The 27961-nt window shown below is 46.1% G+C and overlaps 3 protein-coding genes across 12 annotated transcripts in view; all 3 read left to right on the forward strand.

Annotated features, from left to right (window-relative positions):
* Positions 1 to 466: 466 nt before the first annotated feature.
* On the forward strand, positions 467 to 3646 carry cldn15a (claudin 15a). Its single transcript, XM_052083890.1, has 5 exons — positions 467 to 1319; positions 1412 to 1576; positions 2973 to 3054; positions 3142 to 3249; positions 3331 to 3646. Exons 1-5 carry the CDS (start codon positions 1103 to 1105, stop codon positions 3425 to 3427), a joined length of 669 nt encoding a protein of 222 aa, XP_051939850.1. The 5' UTR covers positions 467 to 1102; the 3' UTR covers positions 3428 to 3646.
* Positions 3647 to 4057: 411 nt separating this feature from the next.
* On the forward strand, positions 4058 to 9919 carry dnajc3b (DnaJ (Hsp40) homolog, subfamily C, member 3b). 2 transcript variants are annotated; one of them, XM_052072157.1, is made up of 12 exons: positions 4087 to 4364; positions 4457 to 4567; positions 4770 to 4894; positions 4972 to 5046; positions 5122 to 5265; positions 5388 to 5569; positions 5647 to 5766; positions 5838 to 5943; positions 6564 to 6684; positions 6794 to 6926; positions 7202 to 7350; positions 9085 to 9919. In XM_052072157.1, exons 1-12 carry the CDS (start codon positions 4280 to 4282, stop codon positions 9228 to 9230), a joined length of 1497 nt encoding a protein of 498 aa, XP_051928117.1. In that variant the 5' UTR covers positions 4087 to 4279; the 3' UTR covers positions 9231 to 9919. The 2 variants fall into 2 exon arrangements, with proteins under 2 accessions (XP_051928114.1, XP_051928117.1); XM_052072154.1 differs by having other exon boundaries at positions 4058 to 4364; positions 4972 to 5265.
* A 297-nt stretch (positions 9920 to 10216) lies between these two features.
* Positions 10217 to 27961, forward strand: part of chd3 (chromodomain helicase DNA binding protein 3) — a 44540-nt gene continuing 26795 nt past the window's right edge. For 4 of the 9 annotated variants that reach the window (XM_052072121.1, XM_052072113.1, XM_052072069.1 and 1 more), the window contains exons 1-24: positions 10217 to 10412; positions 12777 to 12965; positions 14858 to 14985; positions 15060 to 15248; positions 15615 to 15742; positions 15813 to 16060; positions 16149 to 16288; positions 16368 to 16497; positions 16978 to 17153; positions 17758 to 18033; positions 18630 to 18839; positions 18954 to 19177; positions 20074 to 20205; positions 20264 to 20369; positions 20460 to 20651; positions 21421 to 21621; positions 21703 to 21840; positions 23004 to 23125; positions 23948 to 24121; positions 24498 to 24639; positions 24725 to 24856; positions 24924 to 25041; positions 27176 to 27300; positions 27376 to 27607. In XM_052072121.1, the coding sequence (XP_051928081.1) occupies positions 10274 to 10412; positions 12777 to 12965; positions 14858 to 14985; positions 15060 to 15248; positions 15615 to 15742; positions 15813 to 16060; positions 16149 to 16288; positions 16368 to 16497; positions 16978 to 17153; positions 17758 to 18033; positions 18630 to 18839; positions 18954 to 19177; positions 20074 to 20205; positions 20264 to 20369; positions 20460 to 20651; positions 21421 to 21621; positions 21703 to 21840; positions 23004 to 23125; positions 23948 to 24121; positions 24498 to 24639; positions 24725 to 24856; positions 24924 to 25041; positions 27176 to 27300; positions 27376 to 27607 (3991 nt within the window). In that variant the 5' untranslated portion in view covers positions 10217 to 10273. Of the gene's footprint in view, positions 10413 to 12167; positions 12468 to 12776; positions 12966 to 13160; positions 13298 to 14857; positions 14986 to 15059; positions 15249 to 15614; positions 15743 to 15812; positions 16061 to 16148; positions 16289 to 16367; positions 16498 to 16977; positions 17154 to 17757; positions 18034 to 18629; positions 18840 to 18953; positions 19178 to 20073; positions 20206 to 20263; positions 20370 to 20459; positions 20652 to 21420; positions 21622 to 21702; positions 21841 to 23003; positions 23126 to 23947; positions 24122 to 24497; positions 24640 to 24724; positions 24857 to 24923; positions 25042 to 27175; positions 27301 to 27375; positions 27608 to 27961 lie in introns of those variants that run through there. The other 5 variants (XM_052072076.1, XM_052072087.1, XM_052072095.1 and 2 more) reach the window with 5 other exon arrangements.

The raw sequence follows: 27961 nt of genomic DNA on the forward strand, positions 1-27961 counted from the left end.
AGAATGCCATCACAAAGGTCTCGGCTTGCCCAACATGCCTCCTGTGTTTGTATGTCACGATTAATGAGCTGGCTGATGGCGAGAGGGAGGGCACCCTGGTGACACCCTTTCCGGCAAAAACAAAAGCAGATCCCCACGTGGCGACCTAAAAATGATTTTGAAGAGCGCCTGACTTGATCTAAAAGAACACATTGACAGCAGATCTCTTGATTATTGTCCTTCGAGTGTCATGCGTTCATCATCCCTAAATGACTTGCAAGTGCCCCGTTGGGAATATTCATCCCCTGAGCTGTTTACGAAGCAGCGTCGGCGACCTTTGTTTGGGAAAAAAATTATAGATCTATAATTTTTAATATATTTATATACATTTAAAAATTATTTTTAAATTTATATAAATAATGTATAAATAATAATAATAAAAATAATTTTTAAATGTATATAAATATATTAAAAATTATAGATCTATCATTTTTAAATATATATGTGTATATATATGTATGTATGTATATATACATATATATTAGAATTTGCATTATTTTAAATGAAAGAATCCAATTTATCGTTTAAAAACAACTGCGTCATTTGATATTTAAACCAGTGGAAAATTTATTTTGCCATAAGGTACAAAACGGTGAGATTGGATGATAAATAATAAATCATTGACATGACAATGGATAGATAGATTTTTCTTTTCACAATTTTACTTTTTAGATTTCAATTCAATGAGAGTGGATGATGTTGTTTTTGTTTTCTTTTAAATCTGGTTTTGTTGCGCGTATTTTTTTTTTTTTTCCCATCCGACCCCAGTCACCTCCAAAAAAGGGGGGCATAGTTTATGCTCTTGCTCGTGTGACCATTGGACTCTGCGTGAGCTGATAAACACCTGCTACGTTTCAAGGTGTTAAGTGGGAGCGGATTTGCGTGCGTGGAAATGGGGCGGAGAGAGCAGGTGATATAAACGCATGTCTTCGGCGAGCGTTCATACTTCTCCTCCAAGCCATCGCAGCCGATGCTTGGATTGGCCTTGCCGACGTCCGGACGTCGCTCGCTGCTCGTCGCTTTTGGAGCTTGAGGGTGGGGTGGGGTGGGGAGGGGTTCAATCATGGATCCGATTGTGGAAGTGGTGGCGTTGTTTCTGGGCTTCCTGGGTTGGGTGATGGTCGGGGTGGCCCTACCCAACCGCTACTGGAAGACGTCCACGGTGGACGGCAACGTCATCACCACGTCCACCATCTACGAGAACCTCTGGATGTCCTGCGCCACCGACTCCACCGGCGTCCACAACTGCCGGGAATTCCCGTCGCTGCTCGCTTTGAATGGTAAGTCGGACCAGGCGAATGAATGAATGAATGTTTTGCTTTTCTTTTGCAAAGATCGGGTAACCTTATGATGTCGCCATCCCCCTTCCCAGGTTACATCCAGGCGTCCCGCGCCCTCATGATCACATCGGTGGTGATGGGCGCCTTTGGCCTGGTGGCGGCGCTAGTGGGCTTGCAGTGCTCCAAAGCGGCCGGCGACAACTACGTGCTCAAGGGTCGCATCGCGGGTGCCGCCGGCGTGCTTTTCGTGCTTCAAGGTGAGGCGGTGCCTCGCGATACTTACACCAAGTACTACCTCAAAATAAAATGCATGAGACGGAGGTTTGATTTTCAATTTTTTGCAAACATTCATTGTCAAGACCCCACCACTCTCCGCTCCGGCAGTTTTCCTTACAAGAAAAATCACGGCTTTGTGCTCACGTGCGTTTAGTTGTAAGGATGCCATGGGAGATTCGTTCACAAACTTACTCCAGACATCTTTTTGGCCACTAGAGGGAGCCCACCAACGCCTCGGTGCATATTTGACATTGCAAAAATCTTTTGGCTGGGGATGAGCGTGTCCCGATTTTGATACATCGAGTACTCGCGAAGGCCGCCCATCCCAGCCATCGATACTTGGGGCAAAAGAATCCAACATTGAGTCCTCCTTTGCCGGTAGTTGTCACGACACTGCGATAATTTGACGCTTTAGTGTCGGTTCACAATTATCTGTCCTTGTGTTAAATTAAATGTCGGGTATTAAAAGTACTCGTGCTATCAGTACTCCAGAGTAAATGCTTGTAATGGTACTGGACCTATATTCATGATTTGTGGTTTCACGTCTGGATTTTGGGGCCGAAGATATGAATCGGTTTGCAAAACTCTAGAAATTTACAAGTTGGAACGTTTCCATCGTGATTAACTCCTGGCGCCATCAACGAACCTAGTTAAAGTGAGTTGATGAGCTTCATTTAGCCGAAAGTAATGTTTCGCTGGCATCCATAGGCTATTATAAACGTCTCATTTATTTCTTTCTTTATTTTTACGCCAATTCAGTGAAATTGAATCATTTGCCCCAATGATCCGTGACTGGGAATCGCTGCTTCAAGGTGAGCGGCGTGGGGGGGGGGGGGGGGGGGGGGGGCGCGGCGGGTGTCATCGTCGGGCACGGCTGCTATAAAACACCTGAAGGACAATAAAAGACGTGCTTTACAACTTATAAAAATCAATTATTCCCATCAAACTTTGGACTTGTTTGGCAGCCGCTGTCTCCTTAATGTTTGACAAAAATTAGTTTTGTGCACAATGGGGGCATTGTTGTGTAGAAATTGCATGAAAGACTGAAAATCTGATGCTGAACTGCTGTAGTCTAGAAAAAAAAGCCTAATGTCCTGATTGAGCGGAACATTTTGACTTTGAAAATTGTTGAAGTGCCTCATCGAAATATGAAAAAAAAATAGCGGATGCAATTTGTGTACGAATTCCGAGTCTTTTTCCATCATCAGTGTCCTCAATAGTTATAAGATAAGATAAGATATTATTTATTCGTCCCACACTGGGGAAATTTACAGCCTCCAGCAGCAAGAATGTATGTAGAAAGGAGAAAGAGAAAAAAAATGTATATTGAATGTCGTCTTAAAGGGGTTTTGATACATTGTTATTTATTTTTAAAAGGTTTGTGCACAATGGTGGCAGTGTCCTGGTACGCCTTCAACATCACCCAGGAATTCTTTGACCCATTCTTTCCCGGTACCAAGTACGGATGACCCAGCACGTGTGGGGGTTGGGGGGGGGGGGGGGGGACAACGTTGCGCACCCTGACTTTGTGTTTCTGCCATCGCAGGTACGAAATCGGTGAGGGGCTTTACATTGGGTGGTGCTCGGCCGTGCTCGCCATCGCCGGGGGGGCGTGCCTTATGTGCTCCTGCAGGATGGGCTCGGAGGGAAAGTAGTAAGTGCTGCTCTCCCTCTTCTGTACCACAAAGCCATTTGATTTCATCTTAACCTTTTTTTTTTTTCCTTCATTCTATAGTCCTTTGCCTCATCAAAGCAGAGGTACCGTTTATTCTGGACCGGCCCGGACCAGAAGTGTGGTTGCCAGCACATATGGGCGGAATGCATACGTTTGAATGGAATCTGTTTTTATACTCATGATTATGTTTTCTAGTCAAATACAACGACGAAGCATTGTTTTGTGATATTTTGTACTCCATTTTCTGTGAGGTTATTTATGTCAAATATTCACATGTACTTACTATGCAATGGATATCTGTTGATTTGATTCTCGATCTTTTTGTACATTTTTTTTTGTTACCATTATGCACAATAAACGTTCTTTCCATGTTGAACAGTGTGGTTTGGGTTTTGAGTCATTTTATCATTTGGGTCATCCAAAAGCAAATCCAAATATATCTCCAATAACAATAAATGAACAGAAGCAAGGAATTTTTTTTCAAGTTTTGATGGACAACAATCGCATTTGACATTTCTCTGTTAACTTTACTTTCTGGAATAGAAAATGCTTTTTGTTATTTTTTTAAGCGTGACCTCAACATCCAGTGAGAAAAGGCCGCGTCCCTAACCGGATGCGGATGTGCTGGTGCGTGGACCAATTATGTTAAGGGGTCGGCGTGGAGGGCGGGCTCGCCAAATATCACATGAAAAGCTGTATGAATTATTTTCCCGTGGATTTATGAGTTATAGCCGTTCTTCGGTCTACTGAAAAACACTTTTAAATTGGATATTTTTTTCATTTTAATTTTTTTAATTGTTTTATGCGTAACTGCGTTAAAATCGCTATGATTCTTGGGGGAACCTTTAGAACCCGAGTGGTGTTTTCCATACGGAACTTAAGCACAGACGGAGCGTAAATGTACTGTTCTCGGCTTGTTGTCTCCTACGAGGAGAAGAAGCTTCAACTGCAGAATGGCGTCTTAAAGAGTTTGACTTCGAGTTTCGTGCGTTACTAAACCATCGCTAGTATGGATTGGGGACGCCTGACTGGACTCAGCGGGGTCCTGTGTTCCTTGTCCCTGCTCTCTGTCATCATGGACCTACAGCTGGACGGTAAGGCGGTGCAGGTCGCCCTGGTAACTTGTTAGATTGTTATTTTGTTTGTTTGTTTTTCTCTTTTCAAAGACGACCATGTTGTGTTCTAGGCGTCTTGGGGGCAACTCGAGGCGAGATTGAGTATCACTTGGAAATGGGCCGCAAACTTTTGGCAGCCGGTCAGCTGGCTGAAGCCTTGTCCCATTACCACTCTGCTGTGGGTAAGCTCAACATAATCACTCATTAAAGTCCAAAGCAAGAGTCTTCGAAAAAAAAATGAAATTTTTTTGAATGGTTTAAATACAGTGAGAAATGTTGAATTTGAGGTGAATTTATTGCATTTCAGCTGATGTGAAATGAATAATAATAATTGATAAAATGCCAAACGTGAGACTTGAAGTTGGCATATCTTGGTGTGACCAGATGTGGATTCGAAAAACTACCTGACGTACTACAAACGCGCCGCCGTGTTCTTGGCCATGGGCAAGTCGCGGTCTGCCCTCCCCGACCTGACCAGGGCCATCCAGCTCAAGCCCGACTTCCTCGCCGTGAGAAATAATAATAAAGTCCACCTCGCCTCATGTCGCATTACTTCCTTCCTGAATGTCTTTCTGTGCATTCCCAGGCCCGGATGCAGAGGGGGAACATCCTTCTGAAACAAGGCAACGCGCTGGAGGCCCATGACGACTTTGAAGCTGTGGTGAGCACAGCGCCAGGTTTTTGTCCTGGCTTCAATCGAGGCAGTTTTTGTACCTTTGTTTTTTTCGCTCCACAGCTCCGGCCGTCTCCAGATCACGCGGACGCATTGGAGCAACTGGCGAAAGCCGAAGACCTGGAGGAGCTGCAAGAGGACGCCCGGGCCGCATACCATCAGGGCAACTACGGCGGCGCCATCTTGGCGTTGGAGCGAGTCATTGAGGTACGGTGAAAACAGGGTTCCGAATTACGCTCGGCTCACCCCCACTCACCCATTCTGAATATGCTTTCTTATCTTAGGCGTGACCGTTTATTCGTTAGGATAATTCTCAATCTCCGCGCTAGATCTCGCCTTGGGATCCCGAGATGCGGGAGCTCCGCGCCGACTGCTACCTTCGCACCGGGGACCCGCAAAAGGCTATCCAGGACCTGGCGCCCACCACCCGGCTGCGCAACGACAACCGCGCCGCATTCCTCAAGCTCAGCCTGCTGCATTACAGCCTGGGGGAGCACCATGAGGCTCTTAAGTGAGTCTGCCCACCCCCACACTGATCTCACTCATCTACCATCCAGCCCACACATGCTCTTCTTACCTTGTACGCAGCCAAGTCCGAGAATGTCTGAAGCTGGACCAGGACGACAAGGATTGCCTGGGCCATTACAAGCAAGTGAAGAAGCTCAGCAAGCAGTTGGACTCGGCTGAGGAGCTCATCAAGGCGGAAAGGTGTGGGGTACAAAGGCGCTTCTCACCCCCGAGGCTTTGCTTCATTCAGACCATTGCGGCCTCACCTTTAGGTGCCAGGACGCCATTGAGAAGTACGAGGGCGTGATGAAGGCGGAGCCACATGTGCCACACTACACCAACCTAGCCAAGGAGCGGATCTGCTTCTGTCTCGTCAAGGTGAGACGCTGTCTTGCTCTACGGTGAGGTTATTTAAATTTAGGTTATAGAAATTATGGAGGAGTCCACTGTGAGAGACAAATCAATGTCAATGTTTAGTCTGGTTCTTGACCAGGTTTGCACACAGCGCAGCAAGGGACTGTGGCGCAATCCGCCACACAGATCTTCTCGAGATCTGTCAGGTTTTGGGGCCGTCACTGAGCAAAATGGCGGGATGGTCAAATACTTATTTGCCTCACTGTAACCTAGGTTGCTTTATTTGTGTATTTGTTGTGCTTTCGTTCGTTTGTTCAATCAATTGATGGATTTGTTTTAAAAAGTGATGGGTTTTGTATAGCTGAACTAAATTCCGTTGAGTGGAGTCGAGTTAAATTGAGTTGGGAAGGTTGATTTAAATTGAGCTCATCAAAATTGAATTGACTTTGTAAAAGGGAGTTGATTGAGTTAAATTGTATTTGTTTAAATCAAGCAGAGTTCAGATAAAATGTTGTGAAGTTGAGTGTGTTCTGTTCGAATTGAGTTGAACTCCATTGCGTTACATCAATGGCGGTTACAGTAAATGGAATGAAATTGAGTGAAGTTAAATAAGGCGATAAGTCAGAAACCCGGTCATTTTCCAGGTCAAGTCGGCCACGGACGCCATCGACGTGTGCTCCGAGGCGCACCAGAGGGACCCCCGCAATGCCAAAATCCTGCGCGACCGCGCCGAGGCCTTCATTCTCAACCAGGACTACGAGAAAGGTAGCCCCCCCCACCGCTGAGTCGCGAACTAGCTGCCCCCCACAAGTCGGCGCTGACTTTTGACTTGGATTTGTTTTGTTTTTTTTCCCTCTCTTCCCCACCGCCGCAGCCGTGGAAGACTACCAGGAAGCGCAGGAGTTTGACAACGACAGCAACGACATCCGAGAAGGACTGGAGCGAGCCCGCAAGCTGCTTAAGCTCTCTCGCAAGAGAGACTACTACAAGATCCTTGGAGTGAGCCGGTAATGTGTCAGCATGCACAAAGAACCATTCGTATTTGCATTCAGGCAGAACGGTTTAGGGGGTGGAACGGGGGCAGGGGGCAGGTGTCCTAATTTCTATTTGGTTTAATTGCCTTTTATTTATTTATTTATTTTTTTAACAAGCACATGGAAAAATTTAATCGGTATCACAGTCAACGATATCAGATTTATAGCTGCCTTTATAATGTTGTGTTGCTCTTTGCCCTTCGGTCACTTGGTTGACTTGTGGAGCGCTTTTTTTTTTTTTTTTTTAGGGCGGCCAACAAGCAGGAGATCATCAAGGCGTACAGGAAGCTGGCGCAGCAGTGGCACCCTGACAACTTCCAGTCGGAGAACGAGAAGAAGGAGGCGGAGAAGAAGTTCATCGACATTGCGTCGGCCAAGGAGGTCCTCACCGACCCGGGTCAGGAAACATCTTACAAGACAAAACAAAGAAAACCACACTTGTGTCACAAACTCGTTTTGTCACTATGAGCTAGTGCACGCCCCCTCGTCCGCTCCCCACCGTACGATGTCGCACAAGTTTGATTTTCAGGTTGTTTAGGCTCGTATGCTAATATTGACATACCCTGTGAAACAACACATTTGAATTGGTGTAGGTGAGCTAAAAATCCAGTTGGGTTAAATTGAGTTGAGTGGAATTAGGTAACGGTTCCGGTAAATTAAATTGGATTATTCATTCATTCATCTTCCGTACCGCTTGATCCTCACTAGGGTTGCGGGGGTTGCTGGAGCCCATCCCAGCCGTCTCCGGGCAGTAGGCGGGGGACACCCTGAATCGGTTGCCAGCCAATCGCAGGGCACACATAGACGAACAACCATCCACGCTCACACTCACACCTAGGGACAATTTTGAGTGTTCAATCAGCCTGCCACGCATATTTTTGGAATGTGGGAGGAAACCGGCCGGAGCACCCGGAGAAAACCCACGCAGGCCCGGGGAGAACATTGTTGAGGAATGGGAGCTGTCAATTTGCTCTTGGCCCTTCCTTGGTTACAGATTCTTTTATCTCTCTATAAGGTGGAAGAAGACCCAACACCACGTAGTCTTTTCTTCAGTTTATCGCAACGCAACACGAATCGATTCGGGCTCCTGTGAGTCTCAGATTTCATCAGGAAGCCCCGAAGAAACACATTCATGAGATTATATAGAGACAATATGATAATGAGAGGAGGGGAGGTACGCCTCCCATGCAAATCCCGAAACAAAGAAAGTAACATGTCATCTGACCCGGTGTGGCCGGAGGAAGCCAGGAGCGGTGAGGTGAGACCAGACCACCACTACCCCCCATTTGGTGCGATGGCAGGAACAAAGATACCGGAGATAACAGCTCCTCTAAAACATGTCCCGCGGAGGGGGGCCCCAGAAGTGGTGGGGGCCGAGGGCACTAAAGTTGATTGTAATAACTTTGAGCAGTATATACCTTCAACCGCATTTGTACATTGTTTCTTTCAGTGTCTGAACAAACACAACCAACAGGAAGGAACAACACCATAACCAAGTAAAAAGCAGAAATAAGGAAGATCAAGCAAAGTTCGATTTTGATATGATGACAAAGTATAGACCACTGCTGCTGGTCACAGATCTTGAGATTAGGGTTCCTCTTTGAGGGCACTTGAGAGCCTTCAGGGACTTTTGTGAGGAAGTGGAGGCAATAAAAACCCTCGGGGGGCTGTTAATTACCCAAAGGGAGATGGGCTCTAAACTTCAAAGTACATCCTTTGTTTTAACTACTTCAGCAGATGTTCAGGAGAGAGACTAGTGTCAATAGTTCTCATACCAAGATGAAATTCAACAATGTTCTACTACTACTTCTAGCGGAATAATTCCTTAACAACATGCAAACTCCACACAGGGAGGCCGGAGCTGGAATCGAACCCGGTACCTCTGCACTGTGAAGCCCACGTGCTAACCACTGGACTACCGGGCCGCCTAAATTGGATTATGTCAAACAAAATCATTTGACCTCATCAAAGTTGATTAACTTAATTTGAGTGGGTTCATTTTCAAATTCACATTGTCATGATTCACAGCAGAGTATCGGACTGAATATTTAACGGGATAAGCAGCCGGTCCAGACTTGACAGTTTGGATCAGCAACTCAAAAGTGATCCCACTCCCTCCTCATGTTTTCAGAAATGAGGCAGAAGTTTGACGCAGGCGAGGATCCATTGGATCCGGAGAACCAACAGCAGCAGGACGGCGGACACAACGGCCACGCCTGGCCTTTTCCCTTCAACCCCTTCGAGTCAGGAGGCAGCTTCCACTTCAAGTTCCAGTAAAAGACTGTGCCCTGTCACGGTGAGGACTTTTTTTTGGTTCAAACAAAAATGGCTGACAGACTTTAAAAACTGCAAAGTTCACTTTGTTTTGCCTTGAGGTTTTTTTTTAAACCAATTTGCTCAAAAGACTGACGTCATCAAACGGCGAAACGAATGACAAGTATTCTCCTTTTCCTCATTTCAAAATGTGCACTTTTATTTTCATAAGCACTCTTTTCTTATCGAACGCTGTGTGATTGCAACTCATGCCGAGCTCAAAGTGTCTTAGGAATATGACTGACGCTTCAAAGTACAGTGAGAGGCGGGCGTTGGGCCGATTTACTCGGAAAACTTAAGTTACGGTAGCGCTGTACTAATTTCTTAAAGAACAAACACACTATTTACACTGTAATTTATGAAAGAGAGCATAAGTTATTTATTGAGGTTGTTTTGTTTGTGTTTTTGCATTTTCTGTTGCCAATCTCATGCAGGGGGCTCAACTGTATGAAACTGATCCCCAAAACAAAAATGTTACTGCTGACTGCGTTGTACGTAAAAAGCAAGTTGGAGCCGATCCCAGGTGGAAACACCCTCGACTGGCTGCCAACCAATCGTAGGGCAAAATAAAATGCCCCCCCCCCCCGACTCTTCCTTCTATAGGGATAACTGGAGTTTTTGACTGCAAAAACAATAAAGCTCCATGTTCTCAATTCCTGTGTTTTCTTCTGAACTCCTGAGACTCCACCGAAAAGACATAACAATGTATTGTATTGAATTCCAACACAAAAGCAGAAGTCCGTTCTTCATGGTGCTTTCATTTCCTAGTGGTTCACGCCGAAAGCTTGAGTGTCGTCCAGAATGTCAGCCTCGGCCTCAATGGACACAACATGGTGACCTGGGATCATGGCCAGGCCCAGAACACGGGGTTCCCCCTGGGAGAAAGTGTCTTAAGAGAAGGAGAAGAAAGGGGGGGGGAAATCAATAAACTGCCAGGCAACCTTGCTTAAAGCGTGCCACCGTGGTCACCTTTGGATTTGAGGAACTCTTGAGCCGACCCGAGGATTATGTTGCAGTCCCGGTCCGTGCAGAGGAAAAGGCCCACCAAGGTCCGGCCGTCAGTCATGCGGATCCTCATGTTCTTGTTCAAGAGACGCTGGAGTTTCTCCCTAGCCTGGGATGATGACACGTCACGTTGTTCCAGAGGTACAGTACAATTACGTTTTATTTCACTTGAACATACGTTTGTATCTAAATATTTACAACTGTATTTAACGGTCATTATGGCAGCACGCTAAGAGTTGATAATTTTCTTTTTTTAGGTGGCACTTGGTTGAAAACGTGAGAATCACCAAGGTGTCAACCTACAGGGTTTTCTGATTGGCTCAAATCCACTTGGCGACAAGTATTCATGTTTAGTTGGTTATGTATTAGGAAGTCTATCTCCTTGACAATTGGCCCTTGAAGATGACAATGACGAGATACAAACCGTAATGTTAAAAGGTTCATTTATCTTCATTGACATTAACCTGACCGCAAATTCGTGAGCGACACAATTGCTCAACGCTCGAGTGTCGCTTTTCGGGAAGCAGACACGCGTATTCGGGTTTAAACGCCAAACTATAAACTTAAAAAGAATGACCACAAGAGCGTAAAGAGACGAAACAAGCATACATGAGTAGACGGTCCGTTTTCCTCGATTGTGGCCATTTGTGCATTCTTCTTCTGTGGCTCGACGCCGGAAGTATTTGTCACAGAGACATTTTCTACGCAGCACTTGATCAACAGTGACCCACCGTGGTCATGATAAGTACTACGAAGTGGCTCTTGAATGAATTTGCCTTTCCGAAGCACGTTTTGTTACTTATACGAACAGCTGAACGGTCTTTAACGTTATTCACCATGATGAGAATTTATCACTTCATTATTTTATTCTTAATTGAATTACTCGAATTTTCTACAGTTACAAATCGTCAATTCACGTCATGGTTGTCTAGTTGTGAGCCCCTTTCCTACAATCCTTGTCTTCCTTCAATCAATATCTTCTTTACGTGACTATTCTCATTTCCGTTCTTCCATCCATCCTACATTCTTCCTTCGATTGTCCCTCCTTTTCATATATTTTATATATATATTTTTATATATTAATATTTTATATTGCACTTAATTGAGTGGTGTTCGTTTGTTTTGTTTTGTTTTCTTCTTTCTACCCACATTCTTGCTGCTGTAGGCTGTAAATTTCCCCAGTGTGGGACAAATAAAGGATATCTTAATACGTCATTCCTTCCCTGCCGTTCTCCCTTCCACCCTCCTTGCTTCCTTTCATCAACCTATATTCAATCTCTCTTTCCTTGCGTCTATCATGTCATCCTTTTTACATCCTTCCTTTCATACTATCTTTCACTATTCCACTCCTTCATTCATTCTTCCCTCTTCCACTCATGGTGGTGTCTATTCCAGCTGACTTTGGGCAAAAACTGGACTACACCCTGAACTGTTTGCCAGTCAGGCACTCCCTTAATCCATGCATCCTTCATCCCATCCATCTCTCTTTTCTCCTTCCATCCTTTCACCCTTCATCACTTGGTTACACCATCAGCCTCTTACTCCTTCCACCCATCCTTTCTTCCGTGCTTCTCTTTTTGAAACATCATCCGCTCTTTCCTGCCTTCCTCCATCTTACCCGTCCTTCTTTGTTGATCTAATTTAATTTAAAAATACAGTATGTTGGTTGTTTCAGCATACCAGCATGTTAGCTTTTTTATGTCCTCTCATTACAAAGACCACCTGAATATATTCAAAAACAGAAAGACCGAAAGCTACCTGATTTTTTTAGGCCTTTTTTTCTCATTTTCTTTTCTGTTTCTTTTTTTTTTTTTTTTACCCAGTTCCACACATCGGACTGCTATCTTCCCAAGCAATTGTTAGCATTTAATCAATTGCCATTTCATCCTCTAACAGCCTACAATCCTCACCGCAAGCAGTTAATTTTTTAAGCAATACAATCTGATGTAAGTCTGGGCATGGCTGCGGCAGATTTTTTTCTTTGCCAGCCCCCCCACTTTTTTTCTTTCTCTCTTGAGCCCAGCGCGCGTGCACACAAATCTTTTTTTTTAATCCAATGGTGGGGGCCATGCTTGATAGATTTACTCTGCAATGCAGAAAGTGACACCACAAGTCTGAGGATAAGAGGGGGTGCACAGATAGCCTCCGTACGAAAGGGCTGGGGTGGGGTGGGGGGCACAAACAAGTAATAACAATGTAAGTCGCATGCACAGCCCCCTTTTCTTGGAACAATGTAGAGCTTTTTGAAGAGGGAGGGGGCGCACAGGGTGAAGGGAGGGGGTGAAATAATACAGTCAGCCATTTTTTATGTTAGGGGATTTTTTTTTCTTATTGGGGGGGGGGTGTAGGGGGGGTTGTTAAAAAATAAATATAAGAGGGCGGCCATCTTTGTTGCTCTCTGCCTAGTGTAAAATGCCCCCCCTCACTTTCCCCCCCGATTTGAATATTAAATAAACAGCACGATACAATTTCTTTTTGTTTTTTTCTGTTTGTTTTGCACACAAGGACGGGATCCCGATGAGAGGACTATCATGTCCTATCCTCCGCGGGCCTGTGAGGAAGACGAGGGCACGGTGTTTCATTCCGAGGGAGGAGATTTTGAGGAAGAAGACGACGGCGACGGCGGAGAGTTTTTAGACGCGAGAAGCGACATCAACTCGCCGGCGGCGCCTCGGCAAACTGCAGCCGCCCCAGGTATGTGAAGGCGTCCCGGATGAAAACAACACTTTGTAAACGACGTTTGGACTCCTGGTCGCGGCAGCTGCATTGCACAAATCGTGCACGTCTCCAGATCGGGCGGAGGAAATACGTTTTAAGCACCGTGATGCGCACTAAAACAGCTCGGGCTGCTCGGGAAGTTTGGTGTCCACAGCCAAAGTGTCATCTTCCTCACCCCCCACCCTACCGTGACACGCGTGTCACAGGAATGACAGCATTCCAGGACATATTTCGTGATGCGTTCAAACGCATTCGGGTGAAATCCAAACACGAACGTCTCCCATGTCTGAGTTGCCGCTGCTTCACGGGTTACTTCCCAACGTGTTTATTTCACACTTTTTTCCCCCACGATAGTCTAATTCTGATGAGTTTGAGAAGTTTCCGGCGGTCAAAAGGAAATGTGTGCAAAGTCGCGCCTTTCTAATGTTTATAACAACAAAGATTCATTCGCCTCGGCCAAACTCGAACCCGCCGCCGTGCCAGGCTGATAAATGAGCTCCCACGGCGAGATTCTTAACCCCCTCGCGACCTCCACAGCCCGAGTTCGAGACCCCCCGATGCGTCGGGCTGCTCCACCGGCGGGGCCTACCAATCCCCGAGCTCGAGTGAGCCCAGCGGCCGCGCCTCGACGCACCGTTCTCACTTGGTTATCCGGGGAGCTGAAAGAGTTGGAGGTAGACACAATCAATGCTAGTTATCAGACTCAAGTGTCTGTATTTATTCTTTTTTTAAAAAAATTTCGCTTCACTACGTTAGCCATGGTTAGCTTGCAGAAGAGCCAAGTGCTTTGCTCCAGGTTATCATTTTCCCCCCTTGAGGAATACTTTTCGGGTCAAGCGTTACCCCCAAATCAACATCCCGAGTAAATGGGTGAAATAATAATGGTACCGAGTCATAACTAACTGTTCATTTCAGGTAGCACGGTGAACTTGTAGTTAGCATGTCTGTGGTTCAGGGTTCGAATCTCTGCTACAGCTCTCCCGAGTGGAGCTGATGTTTTCCTCCTGCTTGTGTGAAATTTGTTTTGGTTCACATTCAAAGACAAGTTATGTAGTTTTTAGTTATAGCTTAGTCTCAGACTGAGATTTGATGAATTTTTGAAATGTTGCTGCTAACGAGAATTTCAAAAGATTCTTTCAGCATTTTTTTTTTCCCTACGATGCATTTTTTTTCACATCATGGTCTGTGTAGAAACCTACAAAATTGAAACAGAATAAATGTTGGCTTCAACAAATAATCAGTCTGGGCTGTTCTGATCACAGCTTTACTGTCCGATCCTCTTTCTGGACTGTCCATGTTCCTTGGAGCGGTTGCGTTTTCGCCGCCGTTTCAATTTCGTCCATGCTGCCGTCTTGATTTCTTTGCTAAGTTTCCAGTATCCGGTTTTATTAGAGCTCATCTATTGATTGTTGGTTGTGTCACGTCACCACCAAGCCGGAAAGACTTGCAATCATATCAAACACATTTGATGTTGGCGTAATGCCTAAGACTGATCTGAATTAGTTGAGTTTACCAATTTCCGGTAAACAATCAAGATGCCGTGAGCATGTTGTGTCTCTCAAAAGAAATTCCCTTTGGAGTTTCCATTTTTAATTTGAGCATGTGAAAAACGTTAGATTCAAAGGCCAGCATTAGGTTCATTGGAGACTCCAAATTCTCGAGCGGTGTGGCTGTCTGTCTATACGTGTCCTGCAATAGGCCGGAAACCAGTCTAGGGTGCACGCCAGCGCTCGCCCAAAAGTCGGCGACAAGCTCGATCGAAAATGGATGCCCGTTGAACATGTTGCCACGAAAGCGTGTTTGTTGCGAGTTACTATGAGTGGATCCAAGATGGTGTGTTCCTTTCTGATGAGTGTCTTTCCCCCTAGAAGAAGAGGCGGACACGTCTGACAGGGAGGTCCCGTGTCGAAAGAAAGGCCGGCCAAAGAAGAAGAAGGACGCCAAGAAGAAGGACAAAGAGGGGAAACCCGCGAGGGTGAAAAAGCGCCAGAAGATCGTACGTCGGACCGCGCCTCCGCTGACTGCGCTCGATCTCGCGGGCCGCTCCTCACCGTTTTATCGTCTGCTCAGGACAGCGATGTAGAGCGCGACTCGGCGCGGAACAGAGACTTCGGCGACCACTCGGACAGCGTCGCCAGCGGCTATGGCTCTGGCGACAAGAAGAAGAGAAAGAAGCACAAAGAGAAGAAGGAGAAGAAAACCAAGAGGAAGAAAAAAGACGACGAGGAGCGAGACAGCAGCCAAGAGGAGACCACGAGGGTAAAGTAAAAGACAGATGGACGCTAACTCTTCCAATATGGAATCCAGACTCGATCCCATTGAGGCTGGGACGTTCTGTCCAACAGAAATAAAAACGGAATGCATCCAATTTGCAAATGTTTCATTGAATTGACGACAGAGACAAGATACTTCATGTTCAAACCGATACGTTTGATTATTTTTAGCCGATAATCATTCCGTTTTAAACATATGATGGCCGCGACACGTTGGGTCAAGGTCACGTAACCCCGCTGTGTCACGTCACCTTTTTCTTTTAACGGCATTCAATGAATGTTTGGGAATCGATTGGGTTTGTGATTCTGGTTCCGATGGTCATACTTGCGCGGGCCGCCTTTTGCTTCTCAGCAGCCCGTGGAGCAGAAGACCTCAGCCCAGCTCGCAAAGGAGTGGGGTCTGGAGGATGTTGATCATACCTTCACCGAGGAAGACTACAGGGAGCTTACCAACTACAAGGCCTTCAGTCAGTATATGAGGTATGACTCTATTGAGAAACGGCTCGCACCGCTCGGCAAATCCAAATTCCAAATTTCCGTCTGCGCCAAGGCCCATGATCGCCAAGAAGAACCCCAAGATTCCCATGTCCAAGATGATGACCATCCTGGGAGCCAAGTGGCGGGAGTTCAGTTTCAACAACCCCTTCAAAGGCAACGCCGCCGCGGTGGCGGCGGCCGCCGCGGCCGCCGCCATCGCTGTCGCCGAGCAGGTCTCCGCGGCGACCGCCTCGCCCGTGCCTCTGCCGCCTGCGCCGCAACCGCCACCCATCCGGAAGGCAAAGACGAAAGAAGGCAAAGGTCAGTCTCGGGTCCTGTTTCCCCACCCCCACACCCCTGTTGACGTCGAGAGAAAATAAACGCGGGTTCAAAAGTTTTGGTTGTGCAGGGCCAGGTTACAAGAAGCGCGGTAAAAGTCCTCGAGTCTCTGACAAGAAAAAGGCTGCGTCCGTCGCCAAGGCGAAAAAGATGGCCCCCATTCGTCTCAAACTTTCCACCGTGTGCGCCAAGAGGAAAAAGAGCTGCTCCGTGAGTACCAAGCGCGGCTTTTGCGCGGGTGTGACGCTCGTGGGGGTTGGGCTTAACCTGCCGCGTGTGTCTCCGCCAGAGCGACGACCCGGACGAAGACGAGTCGGAGCAGGAGGACTCCAGCGTCCACAGCTCCTCGGTTCGCTCCGACAGCTCGGGCCGCGTCAAGAAGAACAAGCGCGGGCGACCGGCCAAGAAGAAGAAGAAGAGTAAGCGCGGCGGGGGGCCGGCGGGGGGCCGGCGGCGGGCGGTGGCGGTTGAAACGCCTTTCATTTGCGTCACCTTTCATTCGGCAAGCCTCCTCGCTGCCCATCTTCAAAGCCCTCCTCAAAACTCACTTGTATTCTTTGGCGTTCGCCTCAGCATGACTTAGATTTGTTCTTGATTTTACTGTTTGGTGCTTTCTACCGCCTTTTATTACCAATTTGTCTTACTGTTTATTGTGCATGTTAAATCGCTCCATGTACAGCACTTTGTATGCAGCGATGGCTGTTTGAAAGTGCTCGAGAAATACTCTTGACTTGATTTGTTCTTGATTTTGCTGTTTGGTGCTTTCTACCGCCTTGATTACCGATTTGTCTTACTGTTTATTGTGTATGTTAAATTGCTCCGTGTACAGCACTTTGTATGCAGCGATGGCTGTTTGAAAGTGCTCCAGAAATACTCTTGACTTGACTTGACCTTTCCAGTCCCGGGTGACGAGGATGGCGACGGCTACGAGACGGACCACCAGGACTACTGCGAGGTGTGCCAGCAGGGCGGCGAGATCATCCTCTGTGACACGTGCCCGCGAGCGTACCACCTGGTGTGCCTGGATCCCGAGCTGGAAAAGGCTCCCGAGGGCAAGTGGAGCTGCCCTCACTGCGTGAGTCCAACACCTTTTGGAGTAGGACCCCGGAAAAACGTTGCTCGTTTTAAATCGACATATTTATATACAGGGCGGCCCGGTAGTCCAGTGGTTAGCACGTGGGCTTCACAATGCAGAGGTACCGGGTTCGATTCCAGCTCCGGCCTCCCTGTGTGGAGTTTGCATGTTCTCCCCGGGCCGGCGTGGGTTTTCTCCGGGTGCTCCGGTTTCCTCCCACATTCCAAAAACATGCTTGGCAGGCTGATTGAACACTCTAAATTGTCCCGAGGTGTGAGTGCGAATGGTTTTTCGTCTCTGTGTGCCCTGCGATTGGCTGGCAACCGATTCAGGGTGTCCCCCACCTACTGCCCGAAGACAGCAGGGATAGGCTCCAGCACCCCCCGCGACCCTAGTGAGGATCAAGCGGCTCGGATGATGAATGAATGAATGAATATATATACAGTATGTCGATTTAAAAAAAAAAAAAAACACCGGACGATTATTATGATTTTGGAATCTCGTCCGTTGGATTGGTCGGGCGCAAGTCTTGAGCTTTCTCGATCCCGTGAGGTTTTGACGTTGACCCTGTCCCCCGTCTCCACCCCCCCCCAAAAAAAAAAAGGAAAAAGAAGGAATCCAGTGGGAAGCAAAAGACGAAGACTTTGAGGACTTTGAAGAGGACGCGGAGGAGAGGACCATGTCAGCGGTCGGGGCGGGGTTGGAGGAGGAGGAGGAGGAGGAGGAGGAAGACGACGACCACATGGAGTTCTGTCGGGTGTGTAAAGACGGCGGTGAACTGTTGTGCTGTGACACCTGCACCTCGTCCTACCACATCCACTGTCTAAACCCTCCACTGCCAGAGATCCCCAATGGAGAGTGGTTGTGTCCACGATGCACGGTTAGTTCCTCCCGACACGCGCCGGCGTCCACGCGCGCGTGCTGCCCAGGTCGCGCGCTTGCTGTTTCCTTTTAGGTCCGGGTTGAAAAAAAAAAAAAACGACGCAAAAATCTCACTTGGCAGCCATTTGTTACCCCTTTGCTTACAGATAAAACAAGTCATCCCCCCCTCCCAACACCCCCTTTTGGAGTTTTCGTGACTTCTCACAAGCAACATTATTCATTCATTCATTCATTCATTCATTCATTCATTCATTCATTTATTTGTTTGTGTGTGTGTGTGTGTGTGTGTGCGTGACTTTGCATCCTCTTCCACAGAAATAAGTGATTTTTCGTGAAATTTCGTTCTTTATTTCTCTCCTCCTCCCGCTTGAAAAGTGTCAAAGTATGAGCCACCAGTTGGTGCCAAGTCCACGTCGGCAAGATGCGCTTGACGGCGCAGGAGATTGGGGGGGGGTGGCACGGAGCATGAAATTCAAACAGACGGCTCCTCGTATTCAATCAGCCTGCCTCCTTATCCGTTATTCCTTCTTGTCTTTTTGTTTTTTTTTTGTCTCCACACTTTTCATTCATTCCCTCGCGGTGTTTCGCCTTTAGTGCCCGCCCATTAAAGGACGCGTGCAAAAGATCCTCCACTGGCGGTGGGGCGAGCCCCCTCCTCCAGTTCCCGCGGTGGCGCCGCCGCCAGATGCGGCGGCGATGCCGCCCGACCGGCCGCCGCCCATGAAGGGCCGAGCCGAGCGGGAGTTCTTCGTCAAGCTGGCGGGACAGTCGTACTGGCACTGCACGTGGATCACCGAGTTGCAGGTGAAACCAAAAAAAGTCAAACCCATGACGATTCTTTTGCTACAAAGCCAAAGCCAATCAACCCGAATGCAAAAAGATTAAAATTTGGATTCCAAAATGTTCCCGACCTTCCAGTTGGAGATCTTCCACTCGGTCATGTACCGAAACTACCAGAGGAAGACGGACATGGACGAGCCGCCCGCTTTGGACTACGGCTCCGGCGGTGAGGACGAGAGCGCGGCGGGCAAAAGCGAGAAGCGGCGCGCCAAAGACCCGCAATACGCCCTCATGGAAGACAAGTACTACAAGTACGGCATCAAGCCCGAGTGGATGATGATCCATCGCATCATCAACCACAGGTGACGTGTGCAAGGATTTTTTTTCCACCCCTCTTCGCACTCCCCATCCTTCCTTCCTTCCTTCCTTCCTTCCTTCCTTCCTTCCTTCCTTCCTTCCTTCCTTCCTTCCTTCCTTTCCGTCTTCTCTTCATAAATTTGTGTTTCACTGCTTCCATTCTTGTGTCATTCCTTAAGTGACGCGTCGCTTTGACCTTTTTTCAAACTGAGCGCAAGTATTTCAATTTGAGTGCTCGCTGATATCGAGAATGGATATTTGCGTTCTGCTCTGTATCGCAAATGTCATAAAACTCGATGCTGTTTGAATCATCGACATTGTTCCAAAATCCAAATTGGAATTTGGCTCCAACAAGTTTCGAGCCAGGCGGCCCGGTAGACCAGTGGTTAGCACGTCGGCTTCACAGTGCAGAGATACCGGGTTCGATTCCAGCTCCGGCCTACCTGTGTGGAGTTTGCATGTTCTCCCCGGGCCTGCGTGGGTTTTCTCCGGGTGCTCCGGTTTCCTCCCACATTCCAAAAACATGCGTGGCAGGCTGATTGAACACTCTAAATTGTCCCGACGCGTGTGAGTGTGGGCGTGGATGGTTGTTCGTCTCTGTGTGCCCTCGGTTGGCTGGCAACCGATTCAGGGTGTCCCCCGCCTACTGCCCGGAGACAGCTGGGATAGGCTCCAGCACCCCCCGCGACCCTAGTGAGGATCAAGCGGTTAGGAAGATGAATGAATGAATGAAAGTTTCGAGCCGAGTTCATCATCCATTTCGCAGGGGTCATAGATCATTTGCAGCATTGTCCACCGTGTGTGTGTGTGTGTGTGTGTCGGGCCGGTGAAGTATCTGTGTCGTAGTATTGTCTGCAAGTCGACAGCCGCATAACTTATTTGATGTCGCGCCGTGTACCAGTGTGGATAAAAAGGGGGTGTACCATTACCTGGTAAAGTGGAGAGACCTGACCTATGACCAGTGCACCTGGGAACAAGACCACATGGACATCCCCGACTTTGTCATCTACAAGGCCAACTACTGGAGACACAGGTACGCCCTTCGACTCCTTTCGCCCATGCGCTCCACAGCTCACCCAACCTTTTTCTAGGGACGCCATCACGAAGGAAGACCCCGATAAACCCCGCAGGATGAGGAGCAAGAGTCAGGAGGGCGAAGGCGAAGACCAGCCTTCTCCCGCTTCGCCCGTAACCGACGTGAGCTCGCCGCGCCGTCTCATCGGACGGGAAGGGGGGGCTGCCCGGGCACCGCGCGTGTTTTAAAAAATCTTATCGTCCTTTTTATAGCCGACGATAAAATACGAGGAGCAGCCCGACTTTGTGACGTCGACGGGAGGCACGCTGCACCTGTACCAGATGGAGGGTCTCAACTGGCTTCGCTTTTCCTGGGCTCAGGGCACCGACACCATCCTGGCGGACGAGATGGGTCTGGGCAAGACCATCCAGACCATTGTCTTCCTCTACTCGCTCTTTAAGGAGGTACCCGCTGGGATCAAAATTCAGCCCACGCATCCCAAAAAGTAATCGTCGTCGTGGAGGGAGGGGCCGGGGGTGTGATAGGTGCTGGTGGTTATAGGGGGGGTGTTGGTAGGGGGCTTGTTGACCCCTAGTAAGGGTCCTGATGGGGAGGACCAGCGTAGAAATATATCAGCTGTTAAAAAAATTTAAATTTCCCTCAAATTGCCAATGGCCACGCCCCCTTCTGGGAATCAGTATTTTCTAAGGGGGAAAAAAAAATCTCATCAGACTTGATTTTTAGTTTGACCGTTTTTGTGCTTTTTACCGTCATCTTTATTCATTTGCTGTTTTGTTGTTTGTGTATGCGTTCTTTTTGCTCCATGTCCGGCATTTTGGTTGCTTCAAAATGCTCTCGCAATAGAATTGAGTTGAGATGAGAATAAAATTTGATTTTTTTTTTTCCAAGGAGACACTCAATAACATGAGTATGACATTTTCATTCATTCATTCATTCATCTTCCGAGCCGCTTGATCCTCACAAGGGTCGCGGGGGGTGCTAGAGCCTATCCCAGCTGTCGTCGGGCAGTAGGCGGGGGACACCCTGAATCGGTTGCCAGCCAATCGCAGGGCAGACATTTTCATTTTCTGAGAAAAAAAAGTCGCAGTATTATGAGATTTACTTTTTGTGAAAATGTTGTGATATTCAATGAGGATAGTTAGAAAAGATCGACATTTTTCCAGAATGTCCCAAGTGCAAAAATTAGCAATTTTGCCCCTTTGTATGTTTCAGGGTCACACCAAAGGTCCCTTCCTGGTCAGCGCCCCGCTGTCCACCATCATCAACTGGGAGCGGGAGTTTGAGATGTGGGCGCCCGATTTCTACGTGGTCACCTACACGGGCGACAAGGACAGCCGCGCCATCATCCGCGAAAACGAGTTCTCCTTCGACGACTCGCTCGCGAAGGGTGGCAAGAAGCCCTTCAAGATGAGGGTGAGACGCGCGGTGTCGCGGATACGTGACGTCCGCGTGCGCAAATGCCGATGTTTTTTTTTTTTTCCCCCTCCGGCTCAGAGAGAGACGCCGATCAAGTTCCACGTGCTGCTGACGTCTTACGAGCTGGTGACCATCGACCAGACGGCGCTGAAGTCCATCGACTGGGCCTGCCTGGTGGTGGACGAGGCCCACCGCCTTAAAAATAATCAGTCCAAGGTATGCGTGCGCCAAGGCCGAATCGACGTATCCACCATGTATACCTCGTATTTTCGAGGAGAAGAAAAAAAAAACGCAGCCGAACTCCATCGTGAATTAAAAACGATCCACGAGAACAAAATGGTTTAGGATTACCAGTGTATGCCACAAGATGACTGCAAAGCTCTACTTTTGTCTAAATGAAGCTCCTCAACTCACCTCGGCATACTTCATTGTTTCCAAGATGGTGGAAATGTATTTTTTTGTTTGTTTTTCCTAAATTTATGACTATAGTTTTGGCCTGAAGACAAGGACAGTGAATGGGGACAGCCAACCCCCCAATAAAAAATCTCAATTGATGAATTTTCAACCACCCCCCAAAAAATAAGTTGTAACAGTCAGCCTAATTAGTCCTTTTTTTCTAAGATTATCATATTGTGACATTGAAGTTGCCTTTTTTTCCTGAAGAAAAGTCACAGTATTTTGAAAATTACAGTAACTTCTATTTTCTGGAGATTTTATTTTTCTGAGAAGTCACCATTATTATTATTGTAAATAAAATGTATTATTATTATTATTATTGGCATTCGACTCAGCATGAATTAGATTTGTTCTTGATTTTACTGTTTGGTGCTTTCTACCGTCTTTATTACCGACTTGCCTTACTGTTTATTGTGCATGTTCAATTGCTCCATGTACAGCACTTTGTATGCAGCGATTATGACATCTTTTTTTTCTCTGAGAACGAAAGCTTCACTATCATGAAAATGAATTCCTTCTTTTGTGTCCATATGGCTTAAGATAAAAAAAAGTTTAGTCATTCAGCGCAAAAATTCCTACTATGATTTCAATATCACATTTTGGGGAGAAATTCTGTCATGTTAGGCGAATAGAGTCATATTTTTCTTTCCCACCCAGATAAAACCGTTATCTTATGACAATGAAGTCAAAGTTCAACATGAAAACCGCAAAGAAAACACACACTTTGTTCTCGCAAATGGGACTTTCTTCCTGTTAAATATGCCATTTGTTCTTTCAAACAAACTGTTCGGGATTTATTTTACAATGTTGACCTCACTTTTTGGTGGACAGAGCGCCTCCCGAGACATCTCATGGCAGTCCTGAGCTCTGTTTGTACGCCCTCTGGTGGCCGCGCTTTCTTAAAACGTGCAATTGCTTTGCAGTTTTTCCGGCGTCTGAACGACTACAAGATTGACCACAAGCTGCTGCTGACGGGAACGCCGCTACAGAACAACCTGGAGGAGCTTTTCCACCTGCTCAATTTCCTCACGCCCAATCGCTTCAAGTAGGACACACACACACACACGTACATACACACAAACGGAATGACTCGCATTCTTCTTGTGTTGAATGTCGTCGACGTATTATTGTTTGAGAATAAATTGTATTCTTTTGAAAAATAAATCTTAATATTACGAGACTAAAAATCTGAATTTCTTTTGAAAAAGTCTCAATCAAGAATTGAGTTGGCTTTTTCTGTGAAGGAAATGCAATACTCTCAAAAATTAAGTTGTATTTTTAGATTTTCTTTCTTTTTTTTAAATTTTATTTTTACCCTGAAAAAAGATTTTCGGCCAAAAAGTCGCCCCAATGTATTATGAAAATTAAGTTGTAGTTTGTATTGTTTGAGAATGCATTAATATCTTATTGCAGCATACATTAAATTAATTAATAATATCATTTTTTTCCCCAAAAATAAAACTTGTGTTATTGGAATTAAGTGTTAATGCTCCAAAATGAAAACGTAGTGATATTTTTTTTCAGAGAGAATTGTGTTGCAATTTTTTTAATGTTGATATGAGGTTGTCTTTTGTTGAGGAAAAAAAGATTTGTATGAAAATGAAGTCATACTTTTTAGGGAAAAACCCATACAGAAATTATTATTATTAATAATTTATTTTGGGGGAAAAGATTCAGTATGACCAAAATATCGTCGTCTTTCCCTACAGAAAACGTTGTTCTGTATTATAATGAGAATTACATCGGAGTTTATCGAGAAACTAGTTTTCCCTTTGACTCCAAGTTGTATTCCCTCGAGGAAAAATAAGCAATACCACTTGAATGAAATCCGATTTTGCGAACGCACGCGTGGTATGTCCAAACGCAGCAACCTGGACGGCTTCCTGGAGGAGTTTGCCGACATCTCCAAGGAGGACCAGATCAAGAAACTGCACGACCTGCTGGGGCCTCACATGTTACGGCGCCTCAAGGCTGACGTCTTCAAGAACATGCCCGCCAAGACCGAGCTCATCGTGCGGGTGGAGCTCAGCCCCATGCAGAAGTACCAAACTCTAAGAAATCTCATCCAACTCACTCACTTTTTTCTGTGTGTGTGTGTGTGTGTGTGTGTGTTAGAAGAAATATGATGCGTTTCCTTTAATCCTTTCGAGAATTGTTTATCATTACGAGACTTTTGTTTTGTTGCTTCTGAGGAAAATGTCTCAACACTTATGAAAATGGTCGTGATTTTTTTTTTTAACAAAGTCAGTATATCCTGAGAATTACATTACAAAAAAAATACGTTGCCTATATTACGAGAATTAAATTGCAAAACTGGACAAACAAATTGAAAGGTTTGTAAAATCAACCAACGACCTTCAAGTCTGAAAGTTAATCCTCCATCTCTGTTTTTTTTTTTTGTGGGGCTTCAAACACAGAAAATACTACAAGCTGATTTTAACCAAGAACTTTGAGGCTCTGAACTCCAAAGGCGGGGGAAACCAGGTCTCGCTGCTCAACATCATGATGGACCTGAAGAAGTGCTGCAATCATCCCTACCTCTTCCCCGTCGCCTCCATGGTGGGAAAAGTCCTCCCGTTATGTCACAGGCGGCGCTGTGCAAAAAAAAAAAAAGCTTCAGCGCCCGATGCTCCTTTCGTTCCAGGAGGCCCAAAAAACGCCCAACGGCGCTTACGAGGGCTCCGCCCTCACAAAGGCGTCCGGGAAACTGACCCTGCTGCAGAAGATGCTGCGGAAACTCAAGGAGCAGGGACACCGAGTGCTGGTTTTCTCACAGGTAACTGTCAAGAGTCATCCACGGTTTCCCGTTGGAGACTGTTTTGATGACGCTCGCCTCTTCGCAGATGACTAAAATGCTGGACTTGCTGGAAGACTTCCTGGATTACGAAGGTTATAAGTATGAAAGGATCGACGGCGGGATCACCGGAGCGCTTCGGCAAGAAGCCATCGACCGCTTCAACGGTGAGTTCATATTTTTGTGTTAGGAGAATTTCGTGAGGTTTTTTTGTAGAATTAAAGCAGCATTTCTCAAGAAAAAAAGATCTCATTTTGGAGAATAGTATTTAAAAAAAAAACAAATCAGATTTTTTTTTCCATGAGAGAATTGAGTTTATTACAAAAAATAAGGCTTATTTTTGTAAAATTGTACTTTATCTTTTAGGGCCCAAGCCATTAATGGAAAAAAATCGGCCAATATTCGACTCTTTTTAAAATGGATAAAAATCTGCATTTTTTTTAATTACCGTATTTTCACGACTATAAGGCGCCATTAAAAGTCTTAAATTTTCTCCAAAATGGACAGTACGCCTTATGGTGCGGAGCGTCCTTTATATGCGCTGAGTTCCAAAATCTGACTGACTGCCGACACGCTGTTTATATAGAGAAAAGGCGGAAGTGACTGTGAAAGAAGTCGGCCAATCAGGGAAGGGTGGGCGTGTATACATACATATATGGAGAGGGAGAGAGAGAGAGAGAGAGAGAGAGAGGGAGAGAGAGGACAGACAAGCTAGTCCGCCAATGGTGAAGGGTAGGCGTGTAAGTGGACGCCTCAAGCCAGTACCAACACTTGTATAGAGTGTGGCAATGTGCTTTGTTGCAAAACAACTCCGGTTTTGGTTTCTAAGAACCCCTGAAAATAAATTCGACAAAAAGACACGCACGCCTACGAAGCTCAGTTCAAACTTAAAGCCACCGGTTATGCTTTTGGCATGCGTGCCCATCTCACAGCAGCGGTGAAAAAAAAAAGTCAAGCAAATGAACTCTGAGCTTGCCGTTATTCCCGGAGGCTTGACTAAAGAACTCCAACCGCTGGACATTGGCATCAACCGGGCGTTCAAAGTAAAGTTGCAAACGGCATGGGAACAATGGATGATCGGTGGCAAACACAACTTTACAAAGAGTGAGAGGCAGCGCTTGGCGAGTTACGCCACAATACGCAACAACGAGAGGGAACGCGGCGTTTTGGATGGATTACGGTACTTGCACAATTGTTCAATTCGTTCTACACACACACGCGCTGCCACCATGTTTCGCTCTGTTCTTTACTTTCAAATGTGGGAAAGCTTCACACGAGAGAAATGTTGACTTTGCTGTTGCTACTCCTTCTTTTCGCTCGGCAATGCGTAGCAACTCACACTAGCATGTGATGCATTCAATGACAACTGAGATGTGCAGTCCTCTGCTTCTGATACAGAGGATGAGGACTTTGATGGATTTCTGGGTGATGATTGATCGAAAAACGTGAGAACATTGTACGATGGCTAAATAAAATACACCCGAACTCAGTTCTGCTTTCGTTGCCTTTTTAAAAACGTGTTTTTATCTTATTTGTATGTCTTGGCATGCTACCGTATGCTTCAAACTAACGTGTTAGAGTGCGCGCATGCATGCCGTATGTTTAAGCTGGCGTATGTTTTACCACTGGAAAACTGCGGCTATTCGTACGATGCGTCCTGTGTATGTGTAAAATACAGAAATGTCACGCATTAATGAGACTGCGGCCATTAGTACGATGCGTCGAATAGTCGTGAAAATACGGTACTTGAATTCCTGTTGGTGTTATTAAAAAGAGTTTTTTTAGACAAAAATCTTATTAGCTGAATGAATTTTTTGGTGTGAAAAAACACATTATGAGAGTAAATTTTATTGTTTGAGGATAAAATTAGCATTATCCAAGAATTTGTTTTTTTTTCCCCCCATGCAATCAAGTTGTAGATTAAACTCAATGATTGACAAGAATGAAGGTTAATTTTTTTGAGACAAGAGTTGCCACATTACAAGAATGAAGTCGATTTTTTTTTCAACAAAACATAGCATTTCAAGAAATGAGTAAAAAAAAAAAAAAGTTGCAAAATTTTGACATTTCTAAGAATCAATTTAATGAATGTTTCAAGGAAAAAGTTATTTTAAGAAAACAAGGTGTAATCGTCCAAGCCTTTTCTTTGGTCATTTAAAAAAAAGAGAATCCTATTGGATGACTACTTTTTTCTAAGAAAACAAAAAAACAATCCAAGTTCTTGCCTCTACAAAATATACTTTTTTTTTCCTTTTCAGTCTGGTGCTAATGGTCTTTGGAACTGTGCTTTTCTATGGGCAGCTCCCGGCGCTTGTCAGTTTTGTTTCCTGCTCTCCACCCGGGCCGGAGGTTTGGGCATCAACTTGGCCACAGCGGACACCGTTGTCATCTTCGACTCCGACTGGAACCCTCACAATGACATTCAGGTAGCCGCGCCCCCCCACCCGCGATTCGATGGCGCCCTTCGGGTCTTCTCAGAAGCGTTTTGCTCCGTCCTCCAGGCCTTCAGTAGGGCTCACCGCATCGGGCAGGCCAACAAGGTGATGATCTACCGCTTTGTGACGCGAGCCAGCGTGGAGGAGCGCATCACGCAGGTGGCCAAGAGGAAAATGATGCTGACCCACCTGGTGGTCCGGCCCGGCCTGGGCTCCAAAGCCGGCTCCATGACCAAGCAGGAACTGGACGACATCCTCAAGTTTGGAACTGAGGAGCTCTTCAAAGATGAAGGAGAAGGTGACTGGACAGAGCTTGAGTGTGTGATGGGGGTCGATTAGGCAGGAGGTCGGAGGTTTGCTCTTCATGTTTTTTTATTATTACAAAAAGTTTGCAAGGTTACTTGAAATCTGTTTTAAGTTACGATACCACAAGAAACAGAATAGAATTAAGTTCTTGTTCTGTTTTAGAAAAAGACTCAACACTCCAAGAATCAAGTTGCAAAAAAGTTGTCATATTCGAAATAAGATTTGGTTTTTGAGGGGAGAAAAACCCATGTCCAAAATCAAAGTCCCATTATTGAAAAAAAATTTGATCTTTTTTTTTTTTTTAGAAAAAAACTTTCAATATTCGAAGAACAAAATTGTCCTTATG

Source organism: Hippocampus zosterae, chromosome 1 (genome assembly GCF_025434085.1).
Source record: "Hippocampus zosterae strain Florida chromosome 1, ASM2543408v3, whole genome shotgun sequence".
NCBI classification, from domain to species: Eukaryota; Metazoa; Chordata; class Actinopteri; order Syngnathiformes; family Syngnathidae; genus Hippocampus; species Hippocampus zosterae.

Excerpts from the sequence above, each read along its gene's own strand:
- cldn15a (XM_052083890.1), top strand. The coding sequence starts at position 1,103 with ATGGATCCGATTGTGGAAGTGGTGGCGTTGTTTCTGGGCTTCCTGGGT. Across the intron at positions 1,320-1,411 it reads GTCGCTGCTCGCTTTGAATG|GTTACATCCAGGCGTCCCGC; the intron begins GTAAGTCGGACC and ends CCCCCTTCCCAG. Across the intron at positions 3,250-3,330 it reads ATGGGCTCGGAGGGAAAGTA|TCCTTTGCCTCATCAAAGCA; the intron begins GTAAGTGCTGCT and ends TTCATTCTATAG.
- dnajc3b (XM_052072154.1), top strand. The coding sequence starts at position 4,280 with ATGGATTGGGGACGCCTGACTGGACTCAGCGGGGTCCTGTGTTCCTTG. Across the intron at positions 5,944-6,563 it reads TCTGCTTCTGTCTCGTCAAG|GTCAAGTCGGCCACGGACGC; the intron begins GTGAGACGCTGT and ends GTCATTTTCCAG. Across the intron at positions 7,351-9,084 it reads GGAGGTCCTCACCGACCCGG|AAATGAGGCAGAAGTTTGAC; the intron begins GTCAGGAAACAT and ends TCATGTTTTCAG.